We start from the raw sequence: 18858 nt of genomic DNA, 5'->3' as shown, positions 1-18858 counted from the left end.
ACTTAACTAATAGGTTGCCTTGTAGCTTCTTTCGAGCCCCGACTTCAGCCTCGTTATTAAGTCTCCCGGATGGTGTATCCACACTCAAGGGATGATAGCGCTGCTGGATCAAAGGCAAGAAAAAGCGTTTATAACACCAGAGAATCGGTCCCTATTTCTGACTATCTTCAATACTGTAGTAGGTTCGAATATTTATCTGCTTTTAAACTGATTGCCCTGGCATATCCCTAACACCAAACTTCAATAGCAAAATCAGGCCCTTATAACGAGTCAGGACTATTCCTGGGAGTTTGTCTCCTGGATACGTCATTTCTACAAACACTGTGAGCATGTCGAATTAAGTGTACTTCGTACAGCTATCTTCGCTTATCACTGCAGCCGGCTTTGTATTGTGATCCAAGATTTGATCGAGACAGGAAACCATGACTCGATCCTCTCTATGTACCCATCCATACTACACCACATAGAAAATTTGGAAACCGAAACAACACCTCTATCCCATGACAAGTGTCTAAGAGACTTTTTAATTGACCCTCTACAGACTGCAGTGATATTATCTGATTCAATTCGAGATTTAGGACTCTATGGATATCGGAGTACTTTCCGGCTTCAAGTATCCTCATTGGTGTATATACTTCTAGGATTTGCGTACCAAGCACCTACCTGTACACTGCAACAACAGGAGCAAATTCTCGTTGCCCAGCAACACTGTGTGAAGGAATTTCAGACTTTGGCGGACAAGGTTTTAGTCATGTTAGCTTCAATGTTCCAGTATGATGCTCTTCCTGAATCTTCTGGAGGATCAAAGAGCAAATTTATGCACTACAGAGTCGGGGTTTGGGACATATCCCGGCTGTGGCCATTAAGATTCATCCTCATCTCACCCATTTCATCGAAGCGAGAGAGAGATATGGCAAATAGTTTACTCAGAATGGTTCACCTACAGGCCAGATTGATCTAATTATCCGTTGCATTCCATTCGTTTGTTCTAATCTGGGTTCTTGCTTATATTACCGAATTTATAGCTAACTTATAAATTCTTAATGACCATCGATATTTCTGATATATTAGTGAAACCTGGTGGCGTATGCTTCGATTGTAAGGATTTTCCGTTGTGAATTATAAGAGCGGACGGCATTCCCCAGATATTTGCTACTGCTTTACATGCCGTTGCGAACGTGGCCTGGTTACAGCGCCTTTTACTGCCTCCTTATTACCATAATAGTATTAGCCGAATAACCTACGCACCAGTCATAATCTTTGATGTTGGCTCCTTCGAAATTGACCCTCTCTCACAAAATAGCGCCTAATCCTATTTCAGAGAGGAATCAATATGAAACAAGTGCCGGGTCTATCCAGTGTAGCAAAGTTGCTTTCTCTGTCATGCGCTTCAGAACAAATTAGGTAGTCCATTCGAACTCAGATATAGCTACATACGAATGTAGCGGCCTCACTAGACAAGGGTTATAGCTAGGCTCAACCTCGGTCTGCACTATTGGACCCATATTTTGCTTTAGCTAGCCTAAGGGACCTAGAGCAGCGGGCCTGACTGCTGGGAGGTAAGGATATCTTATATATAGGCAGAATTTGCCCTACCAACCCTACTGCTCTTAGTTTTTATAATGTAACTACTAAGGATTTCCCTGATATAATTACTCTAAGAATTTTATAAATTCTAGGTTACTGTATATACTGACAGTAGTTTTAATCCTAGAAGCTACAGTCTTTTGGGGTACTCGTACGAACTAACCCTAAATTATCTAAAACCCTAGAAACTTTTTGATAGAGTACAACCAGGAGAGCCTACCTTTTATATTTAGACCTACTTTACTATCTCTAAATTTTAACCCTCTACTATAGAAACTAATATCCCTGCTCTTATACTGGAGCTTTTTACTCCTCTTTATATATAACCTATTCTTATCTGTTATAAGTATAAATCTGCTGTATAATTAAGCTAGATTATTATTTTTCTGATCTCTACGATATATAAGATTTTAGCCAGAATTACTTCTTAGATCTAGAAGGCTGTTCCTATACTCTAGCTCTAATTACTTATAACTTGTTCGTCTGATCTAATTCCTAATCAGTCTCTAATTTTTGATCTTCTGCCTTTGTATAAAGATAGTACTTTGAGTTACCTATATATCGATATCTACCCGAGCCCTAATGTATTTAAGATCCCACAAGCACTTAGGATTCTTGATCTTCTCAAGAATCAGTCTATATACCAACTGTCTAATCTGATCTCTACTATCTGATATCCTTGCCTAGTCACAGGTCTCTAGCCTAACAACTTAGTAACCATTATAAGAGAAGAATCAGAATTATAAATAGATATTACTAAGAAATAGGCTAGAGACCTATAACTAGATAAGATCTTGGATAGTAATTAAGAGGATAGGAATAGATAAATAGATTTAATCTAGTAATAACAGAGACTAATTCTTAAAGAAACTTTAAGAATAAAAGGACATCTGCCTAAGGTTATTTACGGCTATAATTATATAGAATTAGGCATAACCCCCTAGTATAGCATAGCTAAAATAAAGCCCGATCGTCAAAGGATTCAATTATAAAGCAGTATAATTATCTTTTTAATAAGACTCAACCTCTTTGGCACAAATCCTGTGACAGTATAGTCTGATCTTACTGAGATTTAGGGGTAATCAGGCTATACTAGTTTAATTGTACATTAATAATAGTAAAGGGGTTATTACAAATAGTTTTCGTTATTGTCTATTATATTAGGCGTAGACATCGCCAAAACCCATTTTGGGTTAGAAAGCTCAACCCAAAACCCATTGCCAAGAACCCATTATTAGAGTTTAAGCATAAATATGCCAAGACCTTCCTAATCAGGCTACTTTATACTGGTTTTATATAATTTTTATGCAAAGTGGGTTTGAATGGGTTCTTGGGTTCTTCGCATTCCAAGAAATGTGTTGAAAAATGGGTTTTGGCGATGTCTAATTAGGCGAACCGGGCTTATAACTTTCACAACCACGATAAGCCGCTAGTCGTTATTTTAGTAATAGTAATTGCTCTTGTATGAAAGTCTGGTCTTTTCTACAATAGGAGCAAAAAGCTATTTAACAAAAGTTACTGCTTTGGTAAGCAGGCTAATTACTAATTGCCAAGTAATATAGGCAATGTATCCGACTAGTAACAGTGACTTTATCGCAACATTATGTACTAGAGTATAGTGCGGCGCGCAGAAGACGGTCACCCACATGTTGCTGGACTGTCGAAACCTGCAAGAGCCGCGGGGTGAACTGAGAAGAAAAGTCAGGGACGCGCTGGGCAGCGTGTCGAGTCTGTGGGGAGGCTCAAATGAAGGTGAGAAAGGTAAACCAGACACCGTCTCGCGCACGAAGTCAGTATACAGGCTGTGTTGGATTTCGCCGAGGCGTCACAGCGGTTTCGCAGTCGTACACAATGACGGCAGCCTAATGAAGAGAACGGCAATGGGCCAGGACAAGCCGTGACGAGGCTCTAAGTTCATGTCAAGAAGTGGATCATTCTATGTGTACATGCTCGGATATATAGTTGTTGTATACTGCATATCGCTTCGGCGAGGGGTCAGTGTAAACGAGATCATCTACTACTACTACTACTACTACTACTACTACTGTACTTATCGTAGTGTCAGTCCAAACAGTTTGTGTATTTAATGGTGTCATAGGTGGTTCCCACACTTGTCGACGTAAGTGTTCGATGTCACTGCGAGGAGGGGAGCCAAACCCCTCAGCACATCCTCCTCCAGTGCCCGTTATACACTGGCCTCCGAGCAACACTGCTCAGCGAGCTCCGGCACAAGACGGAGCTGGGGAACTCAACCGATTACAACGCTATTGTATCGGACTCGCAGGCCATCCGCTACGTGGCCAAATTCATGCACCAAACCGGTCTCCTTGGGCAGTTCCGTTATGTGGACGCGGAGGAGATTGAACACGAACTGAACATAGAGATGCTAGAAGAGACTAGCGAGGGACACTAGGAGGTGAAGACGCTGTGTACATGGATTAGACGAGGGGCCGCAGTAACGAGAAGCTGCTGTCTGAGGAATCGATACATGCTCAGATGAGGAAGAACATGGACAGGAGGAACCAGGGCGTGGCTAAGGTCATGACCATGTGTCGGGGAGGGGGAGATTGCGGAGAGGGAAGTGACCGCATGGCGCTGCGTGAGCTGGCAGTAGCCGATTACATTCATTGTGGGAGTTTCGTTACGGTGTTGTGGGAGTTATTACTTGTTTTTCTATGGCAATACGCCGTATCTCCTTTGTCTTTTGTTACCATGAGCGTGGTGTTAGGATGGTTCTGGTTCCTGATGGAGGGAACGCCTACATAGCTATTACGTTCGAATGTGTGGCTGAATTAGGTTATAGAATCTTGAATTGAATTGAATTGAATCGACGTAAGTGTTGTTGAGAAAGTGACTGTACTCGGGTCTAAGATGCTTGTGGAATACACTGTATCTGTCACCACTAAGGTAATAGTCGATGGAGAAACAGTTGATAATTTGAGAGGGGTCAAAGTTGTGAGAGTGGCATGACTAGAAATATTTTAAGTTGAAAGGGTCTGCAAATTTGCTAGCAAACATCAAGTCATAAGGAGCATACCTGGTGACAGTGAGTAGTATATTAACGGTACTAACCTTAGTCGAGACTTAACCATATTTAGTTAGTACAAACGGCCACCAAGGTCGATGTAGAAGCCGTAGCCAACGCCGTGGAAGCCACAGCTAGTAATCCAAATCAATAGATCATAATAGTTGCCATGTTACAGTACCAAGATAGATGAGTTGATTCACTACAGAATAAGCTGAACAATTATTCCATGTAAACAGAGAGTATTTTAATAAGGGTAGTCAACCCCCATTTAATAGAATTCGCGCTGCCTTCCAACGCCTTATTTTTGACATTAAACTTAAGCAATCTATATTAAAATACCGTAGATAGCGGCCAATTAAATAATTTAGAACTGATATTTCAAGCAAGGAGTCAGTCAGCATTTCACATAATCGCATTCTCCATTATAAATATGTTTTCTCATTCCGAAGAACTTTATGGTTTGAGATCATTATTGACATTGGCTTAAAAAGAATGAATACTTTGGTAAGAGCTAAATCTATCTATCCCCGACAGATGGTGAAATTTCATTACCAATTTAAATACACCACGGCATTTCATTCCTCCTCCAGAAACAATGACCAGGGTGTGTAAATATCACCACATTCTAAGCAGATCAGTTAATTTGGCCCCCTTTTAACCATATCCCAAGTCTCCATTCTACCTCGGAAGCGATACCCAAGGTTCATCTGCGACCAAATCAATTTTGAGGGGCGTGGACGTTTCCGAATTACCGCAAGGGTATGCGAATATTTTTGATAGTACGGTCGCTGCACTCAGCTTCTTCAGCCATTTGAGACGTGGTTGGCGACTGGCTCTGTATCATGTCAGGAATAAAATGTAGCTTTCAAAGTCGCCCGCATTATCTGAGAACTCATTTTTGCCGCGCCATGAGGGCAGTCTAACATCACGAACGGCAAACAGGCCACGACAGGGGCTCAGGAAGTTTGGAACAATCTCCGTGGAACACAAAAGCATGTATTTACGCAGTAGTTGTAGCCTGCATATCGCTTCGGTTGTTGATAACCACTAGGACAAGATACGAATCCGCTCTCAGCCTAGTGTTGGTGGTTTATAATCAACTTCGGCGAGGGGGCGGGGTAAATGAAATCCATCCATCCATTAGGCTGTACTTACGAGAATTCATACATTCTTTGGCGCAATATCTCGCTGAAGCAGTTTTGGCTTGGGCAGCGTACCCGACTGCTCAGACCCCCATGGGATAGGGTCGCTTAGAAAAGGCAATAAGGAACAATAAGAATGAGACCTATGCAGCCAATAATAATAAAATATAGATCATTGGTATTTCATTAAGGCGACGTAGACAACAAATATGTTGCCACCAGGGGCTACGTGAAAGGCTGGCAAAAATAACTGTACATTCCAAGGGTCTTATGAAAATCTTGCAGACATTTTTACATCTTAAGTCAACCCTACTTTAGAATTGAAGTCTCATCAGAATAATATATAGCTTAACCGACCCTTTCATTTTGATGCTTCTTTCAACAAAATTATTCCCAAAATTCATTTTTCCTATTGAAGGACCTTCATTCAAGATGCATTTGAAATATTTTATGCTCCACTCTCTGCTTTCATCAGCGTTGGCATTAGAAGGACGACCTGAAATTTCCCGAGACGTTGTCAACTCCGCACTCGACGCTACCGACAGCAAAAACCTCCCATTTTATCCAACGACATATTGTCCAGGTCATAAAGCCGACGAGAATTTCCAGAGACAGATATTCGCGCACTTCGTCGAAATGTTGTACGGTGAAAAAAATGTGTCCAAAGCTTTCGAAACTTATGTCGATTCCAACATCATTGAACATGATCCTGTCGATCCGCAAGACCGCGATGCTATTGTTGAAAGACTGAATGGGATCATCCCTTATGTAACCACCAAAATTCTGTTTCAAAGCTTTGGCGATGATACTGGTCTGGTCTATTTGAAGATTGAAGATGACCCAGAGCCGATCGCTCTTGCGGATATGTATCGAATGGATGGTACTTGCATCGTTGAGCATTGGGATGTCCAACAGGCCAGGCCAGCGAATGCGACAAATCCACTTGCCATGTTCTAATTTACTGTCTCCTGGTCAAATTGATTGATTAACTACGGTTTTCGTTTTGTTTTATCGTGTTTTTGATTCATTTTCATCTACTTTGTTCTTTTATTAGTCTTTATCCACATCGACGATGCGTACAACTTGCTTCTAATCTTCACTGCAAACATCATCACCAATCTTCTCAACGAAGTCCGGCGAGACATGGCTCCGAACGTAGCATCGACCGAGAAACATATTACTCATCGACAACAGTAGGAGTGCCTGGGTGGGCCAATGTAACAAAGAAATACCAACACTTTGAGAATGCCGACAAAATAGCAGTTTCCACTTGACCTGACACTGAGGTCGATGGACGAGTTTGAGAGCGCCTATGTGTAGATATATGTCAAGAATTGGAATTCCTACACATCACATACAGGGACTTTACCCCTCATCACGATTTCCTATTGTACATTAGTCTATTATGAGATAGTACGCCCTCTTAAATTGTTGGGCATCTCCAGATTTATTTCAATCAGAGATTTATTTATTCGTGTACTGCACTTCCATGTTGGGACATCGTACAGTCTATTTTTGACAATATAAGCACTTTCTCGATCATCTTCCGTGCGCAGGTATTCGTTTTGTTTTGTTTTTTTCTTTGTTTCAATATCACCTGCATACCCTGTTTTATCGGTCTCCAGATGTCAACTCGAGCCGATGTAAGTCCATTGTTTTCGCGGTGTATATGAGGCCGAAGACTAACAACGTCATCCCAGCCAGTATAAATGTAAAAGCTGTTATGTGATAACCAGGCATCACATTAGTAAAAAAATGTTACACATTGGGCAGTAGATGGCGGTGAGTCCAGCCAGTGTAAATATGCTCAGCTGAAGAAAGATGCCAGTGGCTGGCTGATGTAGGGAAGTTATCAAACCCCTCCAAAATAATAGAGAGTAGCATCTTCTGTTACTTTAGAAAAGTGTTGAGAAATTTGGGGTTTTACAATATTTAACGCTCAAATTTCTCCCTCGATCTTTGCAGTTATTTTGCGGTTATCCGTGGATTTGCCAGAACAACAACTCAAGACACATATCGAATTTTTGTTATATCTCAGGAACCAGGCCAGTTAGCAACCCGTACTATTTGGCAAGTTTTAAATATCTTCACACGCTATATTTTGAGCCTAACTTTGTATATGCTAGCTAATTATGCCGGTGCTGTGTGTGGAGAAGGCAGGATTGTGTTCGTCCGGGGCTGTCCCCGCTATATTGACGAATTTGCTATTGAACTGTGAATATATACAGAACATTAATTATAGCACTATGGAGCTATTAATAAAACTTAATAGTAGTCTGAAAGCCTAAGTAAATCTAGATAAGTTGCAGGAACTCCTTGAAAATGTTTAAGGCCTTACTAACGATCTTTTGTTGTTTCCTTTGTATAACTGGCAGCAGAAGCTCTAGTCTCTCTATAATAATCTCTCTAAGGAGATCTATAATACTGTAAAAGTAGTGACTAAGCCTCTACCTCCTAGGCTTAGGTAGCTATTGTAAGATAGGAATGCTCGTAGGCTGTCTGCGTTGGCAGACAGGTCGATCGCAAAGAGACAACACCACCACACTCGCAGAGTACAAGGAGATGATAGGCAAGCGTAACGCTATAGAGAATTGACAGAACGAACAACAGAACGAATAACAGAACCTTTTATAAGCAGTATACTGATACCGTAACCTCAGTAACCTCAGTAGAACATTTTCATAAGGGGGAACATATATATTAAATTAATAATCTAGAACGAAACTATTTATCCTCCTCGAACTAAACAGCAGCCTTGTTGCTAAGGCCCTAATCACATAACTAACTCTGAGATACCAATGTTGAGAGCAGAGATCCCCACTACAATATATATTTAGCTCTTTGTAATTAATTAATCTAAGTTACTATAGGATACTCTTCAGATTATTCTTTATGTAGTTTTATCTCTTATGATAAATATCCTATAAGTAAGGGAGCTCTTCAGACTAACCTACTTAGTACCCTATAGAAATGTGCAAACCTATGGGCATGCCCAAACCGCCCATAACCTGCCCATAAGTAGGGCAAATAGTAATATCATGTGATTTGCATAAAATATGAAGAACTAGGCTCTATTTGGCAGTATTGCTGTTGTATTAGTCCTTCTTAGCTGTTGCTATAGCCAATTTGTTGCAATTGCCATGGCAAATTTGTTGCAATCCTCATGGCCAATTTGTTACAATCACCTACCCAGCCCATGGGTGGGTAGCGAAATTTCGGCCCATGGGCGGCCCATTGCACAGGCCTAGTCTGGACGTTGAAGGTCGCCCGACACCACATCCCAGACCTGCCTCGCTTTGAGGTAGGAGGTCATGAGACGTTTCCAGGTCGCGAAATTGTCGCTTCCTGTCAGAGGCGCGATAGCCGTAACAGCTCGGTCGGGAGAGCCATGGACCAGAGAAGACATTGATGGCTGGAAAAGCGGGGTAGATATAGATAATTCAGACGAACAAGATGATTTAGAGTGAGTAGAGGCAGCACCCAAGAGTTTGCTCCCGGGCTCATAACCTGTTGTACTTCAGAGGAATAATTACTCTTATTATTTCTGAGGGAATACACGGGGCTATATATACAGCGAGAAGGCAAGTTAATTTCCAATCAACTTGGTTCTTTGGTTTTATCTCTCAGCTTTGCCACCGAAATGCGTGGTTTATCTGTGGGAGTCCACATCTCCATCCCGGCCGGCTGATTTCTGCCTCCTTACGCCCCAGTGATCTTGATTCTTTTAATATATCAGCTGCAACTCATGGGGCGCAAAAGCACTGCGTGTCAGAACTGCAGATCCATTAAAGCCTTGTGCACGAAGCAGCTCCCCTGTGTGCGCTGCAAGCGGCTATTGCTGTCATGTCGGTACGAACCGACCACTTTCTTGGAAAATGACCGTCGAAAGCCTTTCCCCAAAGCAGGGATCACCAAGGCCAAGCACACGAAATCTCAGAGTGGCTGTCTCGGTTGTCGGCGACGCCGGAAAAAGTGCGACGAAAAGCAGCCGGCATGTGCGGACTGTGAACGCCTCCGCCTGCCATGTATACGGCCAGGAGACCATGTACATGAGCTCGGCGGGCGGAGTGAATGTGGTGTGGAAAGTCACGCGGAAGAGACCGCTGATGCACTCCTGGCCTTAGATGCGTTCGGACTGTGGGCAGCGACCGATTCACAGGGACGCAGGGGCCAAGACACAACAGCCAGCTTGACATCCTTCTCGGACTGGTTGGCGCTGATTGAGACGGAGAATATTGCAGAAACAATTAGCAATGCGGATCTTGCCGGGAGCACCGCGCTCGTGAACACAGGTCACTTCGGCAATGACGGATCGGAAAATGTTGCCACCTTCCTACCTTGCACAGCATTAAACAAATTGACTGGGGTCACGCTTGACGCTGTGGCGAAATGGAGAGCTGTAGAAAAGTATTTACTTGACCACTTCCTTCAATCAGTCTCACGCGCCCTGGTGATTGCAGAGGACAATGTTGATCCCTTCCTCCGCGTGGTGGTGCCGATGGCGCTGAAGAATACCATGGTGCAGCATGCTTTGTTTGCGTTATCAGCATGCCATTTATCCCGGATCTATCCGGTTTTCGAAAGCGATTTCTATTTCCACCGCAGCAAGGCGTTACAGGAATTAATGTGCGAATTGGAGGACCCTACAGCGTCCAGCTGCGCTGTGGCAGCGACTCTTCTACTGACTTTCACCGAGGTCAGTTCATTCACTTAATGCGTGTATGTCGAGACCATTGGGGTCTAACCTTCAATTCTAGATTTGCACTGGTACCTCTAGAAAATGGATAATTCATCTTCACGGGGCGAGGGCACTCTTATCACAAGGAGTCAGTGATATGGTTGGCCCTCCAGCTGACACGCTTATCGAGATCTACAACTATCTGTCCTGCATGACCTCAGTCACGTCCGAAATGGCACCTGGAAGATTAGGTGACAGCCTTCAACTTTCCAGTTCCAATGCCACACCCTCTACATCTGCCTTCATTCATCCGTTGCTCGGCCTCTCAACCAGTATCTACGAGTCGTTGGCATCAATCAGTCGTTTCGCTGCTCGCACCCGGAACAAGCCTCCTTCCTTGGAAGAGCTTGAAGAAACAAAAGAGATCGAAAGGGCGCTGAAGGCTTGGCAGCCACCCAAGGTAGCTGCTCACAATGAGTCCCGCAATTTTACCGAAGCCAGAGCCATGGGATTTGCCTTGCAACAGGCTACAATCATGCGTCTGCAGCAGATAACGAAGCGACTGGAGAACAACGATCCCAAGATTACAAAAGCAGCTGATAGTATTCTCTCGGCTTTATCGCTCATCCGACCTGGCTCTGAGATAGAGGCGCACATGCTATTCCCTCTATTCATGGCAGGCGTGGGCAGCATTACCAAGCCTCATCGACTGACTATTGAATACCGGCTCAAAGTGATGGAGGCTACTATCGGATTTGGGAATATCTCAATTGCGCACAAACTTTTGGCTGAGATTTGGCGGAAGGCAAACGAGGGAGAATTGATGGATTGGGAGGAGCTGATGAGGTGTAAATACCCGGGGTTTATTTTCCTTTGAAAAAAAGACAAACAAATCTAACAAAGGGGCGAATAGAAGCTTTATACGGAGAAAGAGACTTCAACCTCGAACATTCATGCCATTCTCAATTGTAACAGGCAACAAACAGAGTCATCCCCATTTGAGGATCTGAACATCGACTATGGACTTAAGCAGGATTCAAGTATTCAAGTACTTGAATTGACATTTCTATCAACCACTGTGGCTAGATGAGGGATATCTTCCCTATCCGTCACACTCATAGCCGCCCTACCACCGCAGATTTCTTAATCCATGTCAGTTGTGACTGTCGCTTCGAGTCTCGTTGAACCCTTTATCACATTTCACGTCGGGGATCCCAGCATCATTAACTATATGCTTGTCAGGGGTGACACCTTCAATACCATGCAGCAGACTGGGATTGAGCTTCTCAAATTTAGCATCAATCTGTTCAAGTGTAAGCCCCTTCGTCTCGATCCAGAAGTAAGCCACGAAAACAAACTGAACGACGTCCCAGGCTGCATTGATAAAATATGTCTTCCATCCAATTGCCTCAAGAGCCAATGGCCACACGAATACACTAAATAGCCTGGGTAGAATAACATGGTCAGTGGGGATACCAATATATATCCTCATTGTTGGGGCCTACCTACCCGCCACAGGTGACAGCTAACGTCCACGCCGCCATTCCGTTGCTGCGGATGGAGAAGTTCAGGACCTCGGGAGGGTAAAGAAGAGTAAGGGGAGTGATTCCAATGGTGTAGCTTCCTTGGAACAGGAATACTGTTGCCACGGTGCCGTAGACGCCGAAAGTATTCCCGGCGCCGCCATATACTGTCAAAGAAGTCAGAAGGTGATTCAGAGAGGGGGAAAGTAGCAAGCAGTTCAGGCGTACTTTTGGTCAATGCGCCGACCAGAAACATGAAGATTGTCATTCCCGCTACGGAGATCAGACACATGGCCTTTCGCCCAGCAGCACCCACAAGCCATGTTCCAAGACAAGCGATGACGAAGCACCAAGCCGTTAGAACAATGTTATATTGATAAGGTTAGTATGAGAATTCATGAAGCCAGCTTCACAAGGAGGCTTACAATTTGCAGCTGCGTAGTTGTATCGGTAATGCCCGCGTTATCCAGCATGTCGCCCAAATAGTAAGAAACGATATTGTTTCCTGATTTCTGTCAGCGTAGATAAAGAGGTAATTAAAATTTTGGAAGAAAATATTACCACTTGACATGGACAGTACAGCGACTGATACCACGAGCAGGAGCCGGAGCCGGGAATTGGGCGTTCGAAAGATTTCGGCATAAGTCATTTGCTTTCCACTGGCTCGTTCCATCTCAATTGTCTCCATAATCTCTTCGTGCTGGACAATTGCAACCGGGTGCATGATGTCTGAATCACTGTGAGTTGATGCCACTGATATCAGAGCATCCTGCAGCCTTCCCTGGTGGACAAGCCATCTCGGAGACTCGGGCACAAAGAAGAGAATGATAAGACATAAACACTGAAAACTGCTTGTAGAAGGCATGGCAATCGCCACGACCAGGAGCCTGCAATTTCCACTGTTCGATAGGTCACACCCGCCGCAATCAGGGCGCCTGTAGCAGGGGTCAAAACCGAACGCAAGCATTCAGTGGGAAAGAACCTACCGACAAAGTAGACGGTGAAAATCAAGCTCAGCCCAGGTGCACGGAACTTTGGGGGAAGTGTCTCAGCAAGCCATCTAAGACCTCAATTAGCTACGTTCTCCATGGCAGAGAAGAGAAGGTGGAGGACACACGTCGAAGCGGCGATAGACGAGGTGCCTGCTCCCGCGCCCAGAATTATTCTCCCAGCCACAAACATCCCTACTCCCTGGGCAGAGGCCATCAATGCAACGCCGATCAGTTTGAGGAATACCGAGATCAAAACTCCTGTGCGGCGACCGAGCCGATCCACGACGGGTCCCATAAAGGTCGACACAATAATCCATCCGAGGAAGGATGCTGCGGAATTCAGCGACTTGGTGACCGTCGTGAGCTTGAGAGTATCCGTATACGAGGGCATGATATTAATGCCATTCCTATCATGTTAGCAGGTTCCCAAAGTTGACTAGGCATAATTGCCAGGCAGGAAGTACATCAGCGCCGAGTCATATCCACTCGTCTATTGGGGCCGTTAGTAACGCTGCGCTGTCATCTGTGGGGGATTAGATTTGGTTTGATCTACATACTATTGCAAAAATACAAGAAGACAACACCAATAACGTGATGGTGAGCTTGCTCGACTTGTAGAATTGAAGGGGGCCGAGGGGCCCGCTGAAAAAAGCCATTTTTGCTCTGCTGATATCACCGATGATAGTTGCCAGAGGTGCGAGAGAGAGTCTTAAGGCTTTATAGATGCATTGTCGCTTTATACAATCATCCGTTCCATATACTGCTCTTCGTGGGGGATGTGGTTGGGTTGTGGTGCAAAAGCCATAACCAATTCGGCGGGCTGATGGATAGGATAAACCGGCGTTCGTGGTCCTTCCGTGACTGGAACGACGGGTTATTTAGGGCTAGTCAGTATCTGGAAAGCCAGCGGCTGTTTTACCCCGCGGAATTTGCGATAACGTGCAGAGTTGCGAAGTTAAAAGAACTCGGGCCGCGGTGATTGGATCTGCGCCCGCTTGGATTTTCTGATAGGCGGGCAACAAGTGGGCATTAACCGAGCATCATCAAAATCCAGATAGAACTTTACCTTTTATAATTTTCTCTTTTCTCTTCAAACCCGGTACTCTTCCATACTGGAAGAGAGTTATTGGCGGAAACATGGTTGCCTATCTATTGGTCTCGATTACCCACTGGCTCCTAAGGCCAAGTTTCTGTTGGCCTATGAGGATTGCTAGAACGAGTGCATTACAGTCGAAGAGCTCATATTTTGAGAATGTAGTTTGTGTCATTTTCAGCAGTCGCTTACTTGTACTACGGGGCAATAGATAGCAGTGAATGCTTCTAGTATCGGTGCTGATCTCTCTCTGGGGTTCATCCTAGGAGGGACCTCATCTGGGGGTCTGTAACTACCTCAATACTACCTCCATAGTTGAATCTGAAGCTATCCCGGAAAAGTATAAGGGGGGTCTATCGCAGTGGTGAAGTCAGCGAAAGTGCAGGGGGCCTGTCGCAGAAAACAAGAAGCGTGTTTCAAGAAGCCGTGCAATCGGACATTGCCTCAGATGCCTGGAGCCTTCTCCTTGGTGTAACGGGCATCAGAACCTTCCCCGGGCCTACTTTCAGGTATATGGGGCAGACATTCAAGGCGATGATTCGTTCCTTTTTGAGCGGGGTTTGCATGAGAAGTGGTGTTGAGACAAAGCTGGATGTGTATCCTGGTCTGGCTAATGTATTCGGGTATATGTACCCAGCTCACTCTACGTATACAAATTTTCATGAAGATGCCATCAAAGGCATAGGATGGCTGTTCGGAAAGCTGTCACTGTAGATACTTTGGACTGGAGAATTACGAATTTCGGGTTGGGGATCATCGGAGGTTGTTCTATGTGAAAGATGTGTCAATGCACTTAGAGGTCATTTCCACCATAACTAATCTGCCGGAAATGCCCAAGCGATATCGGGGTATTGATAAACAGCATATGTTTCTCTTTTGCTGACCCGTGAATTATCTTGTTCCATTTGAAATAATGATCCAATGACCATACAATGTGGAGCCGATTTGCCGGGCGCCTAAACGACGGGATTTCGGCCGAGGATCTTATATATACCCGGCCTATCGGCCGCTCTCTCTCTCTCTCTAGGCGCAACTACGACAGAAAACGGATAACAAACATCAAAGGAAATTGAACCGAACCTCAACCCAACTTTCAAACATGGCCCCTGTCGCCCTAGAAGTGCCAGATATTGTGTATCCCTCCATAACGGTCTTCAAGGAGTAAGTCTTGGCTAAAGCGAGTAGGCAAGCCTGACACACACTGACAGCAAGAGAAGATCCGAGCAGTATCATGACTTTCGGGACGAACTCCAACAGAAAGGATATGCCATTATCAAAAACGCGATTCCAAGAGACCGTGCACTCCAATACAAACAAAAGGCGTTCGACTGGCTGAATTCTTTCGCCACGGCGCTCGATCTCAACAAGCCAGAGACATGGGTTGCTGAAAACCTGCCCGTGATGAACAGGGTCCGCATGTTCCATGCTTATGGAGTTGTACATGAGAAATTCATGTGGGAGGCGCGCATGGAACCAGGAGTGTTGGACGCATTCAGCAAGCTCTGGGGCACAGACGAGCTGCTAGTCAGCTTCGATTGCCTCAACATCAATTTACCCAATCGACCCGACTTGTCTGCACGCACCCCATGGCAGCACATCGACCAAAGCCCCAACAAGCGAGGTCTACATTGTGTGCAAGGTATCATCAATCTGTGTGCCTCGGGTCCTGACGACGGTGGCCTTGTTGTCTATCCCGGATCGCACCTGTTGAACGACGAATTCTTCGACGCGCACCCAAACAGTGCCCAACAACAGTACGCAAATGACATCTACATATTCCCCATATCTGAGCTGGACTGGTTTGAGCGACGTGGTATCCGGCCTCACAAAGTCTGTGCAGAACCTGGAGATCTCCTTCTATGGGATTCTCGCACTGTCCATTACGGTTCCGACTCGACCGAGGCGGGTACGCGCATTCGTACTGCTATATACGCTACATATATGCCGGCTTCTTTGGCAAATGCGGACCAGCTTACAAAGAAGAAAATGGTGTTCGAGGAATTTGGCAGTACCAGTCACTGGCCTTATGAACACATCGAGCCTGGTGCGAAGAAGGCAAAGGCCTTACTTCCAGATGGCTCGATTGACCCACGGGCTGAGCATCGTAAGGTGCCCCTTGAGAAGCCAGAATATTGTGACAAACTATTGAAGTTGGCAGGTGTATTGCCTTATTAAATTGCAAGCAATGGATAACTATTCGCCTGTTGCTTCCTAAGTCTTAATTTACAAGCTTTGTCTATCCTGCAGGAGCGCTGTGCGATCGGTTCCCGCTACTCCAAGAGTAATTGAGCTAATGTAGTGTCCGCTTTTCGACAAAAAGATAGTGAATATCGACCCCCCTTACAAGAAGTCACTGCTAGCTTGTTATACATATATTGTAGAACTTTACGAAGAGGTGTCCCTATACTCCGTACCCTAGTCCGCATACACTCAGGGGCTCAATGGTGTTCTTTGCCCGATGATTGGCCCGTCGTGCGTGCTCCCGGACACCCCGGTCCGTAGGCCAAAGCGATCAGACTTATCATATTCAGGGGCTTCGATAATGTTATTATATAAGAAAGATTTATATATAGCAGAGTACTGATCTCTACTGGAATTCTATACTCTAGGACGTGATGCACCCAGCCCTCAGTGCATCTACTCTGCCCCGGATTGGTCTAGTCGGCCGCAGCCCGACCCCACCTCCCATCTTCTCTATCATATTGTAATTGCTTCTTTGATGGCCGTATCTAGGAATAGGGGAATAGGCGGGCATGCCCTCCTGACATAACACGCGTTCCCTACCACGTCCGTGACCGCGTACGCGACCGTATACGCGACCGCGTCTGTGATCCTGTATCCTGTTTATATCTATAGTCGTGATCGCGTTCTTATACTTCACCTATTCGTCTGCTGCAGCCCTGGACAAATAATTTACTTTCCTTTGACTCTACGTCTGACCGTTTCCTATCTTAAGATAGATCTCTTTACATACAACGCAACGTACCAGATCTAGATCTGCATAAACTGTCGTTATGTTGTTACACCCCGTCACCTTAACGTATATTTCTGTAATCATTACCGATATCATCCAACCGCTAGAACGATAGAGCTTCGTTGTACTATACTGACTAAGATGTTAAAAAACCCCTGGCTCGAGCCGACACAGGAGCTATATCGATTCCCTCTATCTGATTCTGTACCTATACCCGGTCTTCCTGTCTATCCTGGCCTGCGCTTTCCCTACTGCCCCTATATATCGTAAACATCAAGGATACTATATAACTATTGTAATGGGGATTTCCGCTCTCAACATCGGTATTCTAGGGTTATGTGACAGAAGCCTTAGCAACAAGGCTCCTGTTTTGTTTCAGGAGAATAAGTAGCGTTCGTTCTAGATTATCAATTCAATATGCATGTTCCCCTTTATGAAATGATTCCCGCAGGCTGCTGAGGTAGTGGTATCGGTATACTGCTTATGAAAAGTTCTGTTATTCGTTCTGTTGTTCGTTCTGTTGATTCTCTATAGCGTTATGCTTGCCTATCCTCTCCTTGCACTCTGCGAGTGTGGTGGTGTTGTCTCTTCGCGATCGACCCGTCTGCTAACGCAGACTGCCTATGAGCATTCCCATCTTACACTACTTAATATCTTAATTTGAATTTGCAACACATAGGAAACACCCTGTTGTGTATAAATAAGCATACACCGCAACTTCAGAAGATCCGCCCGCGTAGCAAAGGCTAGTGTCGACTGGAAAGTGGATTATGTTCCTATTGGGCCAAAAATGTACTCAAGGGCCGTATTCCAGCTTTATATGGAAATATAACCATAGTAGGCTCAGGCGCCGATATACCGTCTACTATTACCAGGCTGACAGCTATGCAATTTATCATACTTAGGGCTTATCGTACAATGATGAACAAAGCAGTCCACGAAGCAAAGGGCTGAAAACAAAGTTGGAATTGTTCGAGCTTCTTTGCCCGGATCCGGATGTCGTTCTAATGAACTTTGTAACCTAACTCTCGCCGACCAAAAGAACCGGGGTAGTGCTGCGCGGCGGGGCGAGAAAGATATTCGCTAATTCTCGTACAGTAGAAAATCAAGCAACACGTAGGCCGAGGGGGAGAGTTTGCACCGCTGGAGAGAATCTATTTATAAAGCGATTTTTCTTTAATTTCTGCCGATATATGTGAATTTGCGTATGTAGTGCTTCGTTCAGTATGATTAAAGAGGCGGTCGCGTAAATTTGAATGCCGTACGTTAAAATAACAGGCGATATCCCGAATTGAACAAGTTTCTTTGTCCCTAAAGGTCCTTTCTTGCTAATAAAATCCTACCCTCTTGTTCTATTAAAGTTCTAGAGCTTCAGGTATGAATTAGTAGCAAAGTACGTAATCAAATTAATTAAATGCTAACTTATAGACGTTTTTGTTAGGGAGGGCGGGCAGGAAAAAGGAGAAGGCTTAGAGTCCTGCCAAAGAATGTTCCTGTCTGACCTCTCTGGCCCTATACCTTTATCCGCCGGGCTTTAAGCTTCCGCTGCGGGCCAGTAGTACAATATTATCTATAAGTATATCGAACTATACTTATATTTTCCTAGGCTAAGTAAGCGTCACTAATTACTATAGCCTACCTTATCTTATAGTTTTTAGCTCTACCCTTTGTAGGAAAGCTGCCTCTGGTATATTAAAACCTTAATACTTCCCTTCGATTTCTAGTTAATTCTAATTAGCTTTGCTACTAAAGCCGATGAATAGTCTTCAAACCGCCTATTAGATATATCGTAATTATAATAACATTTTAACAATAAACAAAACAGCACTAATCAATCCAAA

The 18858-nt window shown here is 44.5% G+C and overlaps 4 protein-coding genes across 4 annotated transcripts; 3 read left to right on the top strand and 1 right to left on the bottom strand.

The window, feature by feature from the left end:
* Window positions 1-6189: 6189 nt before the first annotated feature.
* On the top strand, window positions 6190-6714 carry N7509_001451 (nuclear transport factor 2 family protein; the record flags this gene model as incomplete). The annotated part of the gene is made up of 1 exon (XM_056626088.1): window positions 6190-6714. One exon carries the CDS (start codon window positions 6190-6192, stop codon window positions 6712-6714), a length of 525 nt encoding a protein of 174 aa, XP_056491883.1.
* Window positions 6715-9502: 2788 nt separating this feature from the next.
* Window positions 9503-11312, top strand: N7509_001450 (Zn(II)2Cys6 transcription factor; the record flags this gene model as incomplete). The annotated part of the gene is made up of 2 exons (XM_056626087.1): window positions 9503-10453; window positions 10515-11312. 2 exons carry the CDS (start codon window positions 9503-9505, stop codon window positions 11310-11312), a joined length of 1749 nt encoding a protein of 582 aa, XP_056491882.1.
* Window positions 11313-11588: 276 nt separating this feature from the next.
* On the bottom strand, window positions 11589-13606 carry N7509_001449 (uncharacterized protein; the record flags this gene model as incomplete). The annotated part of the gene is made up of 10 exons (XM_056626086.1): window positions 11589-11871; window positions 11945-12125; window positions 12187-12253; window positions 12384-12463; window positions 12520-12687; window positions 12876-12893; window positions 12945-13018; window positions 13076-13357; window positions 13415-13440; window positions 13508-13606. The coding sequence occupies 10 exons, from the start codon at window positions 13604-13606 to the stop codon at window positions 11589-11591; spliced, it is 1278 nt and encodes a 425-aa protein (XP_056491881.1).
* Window positions 13607-15142: 1536 nt separating this feature from the next.
* N7509_001448 (phytanoyl-CoA dioxygenase family protein) lies at window positions 15143-16218 on the top strand (the record flags this gene model as incomplete). Its single annotated transcript, XM_056626085.1, has 2 exons — window positions 15143-15204; window positions 15252-16218. 2 exons carry the CDS (start codon window positions 15143-15145, stop codon window positions 16216-16218), a joined length of 1029 nt encoding a protein of 342 aa, XP_056491880.1.
* Window positions 16219-18858: the final 2640 nt, after the last annotated feature.

This window comes from Penicillium cosmopolitanum (assembly GCF_028827165.1).
Source record: "Penicillium cosmopolitanum strain IBT 29677 chromosome Unknown utg000004l:1.0-4361866.0:1.0-4365735.0, whole genome shotgun sequence".
NCBI classification, from domain to species: Eukaryota; Fungi; Ascomycota; class Eurotiomycetes; order Eurotiales; family Aspergillaceae; genus Penicillium; species Penicillium cosmopolitanum.
The sequence above is the reverse complement of the archived record's forward strand: the minus strand, read 5'-3'. Positions and strand labels throughout refer to the sequence as shown.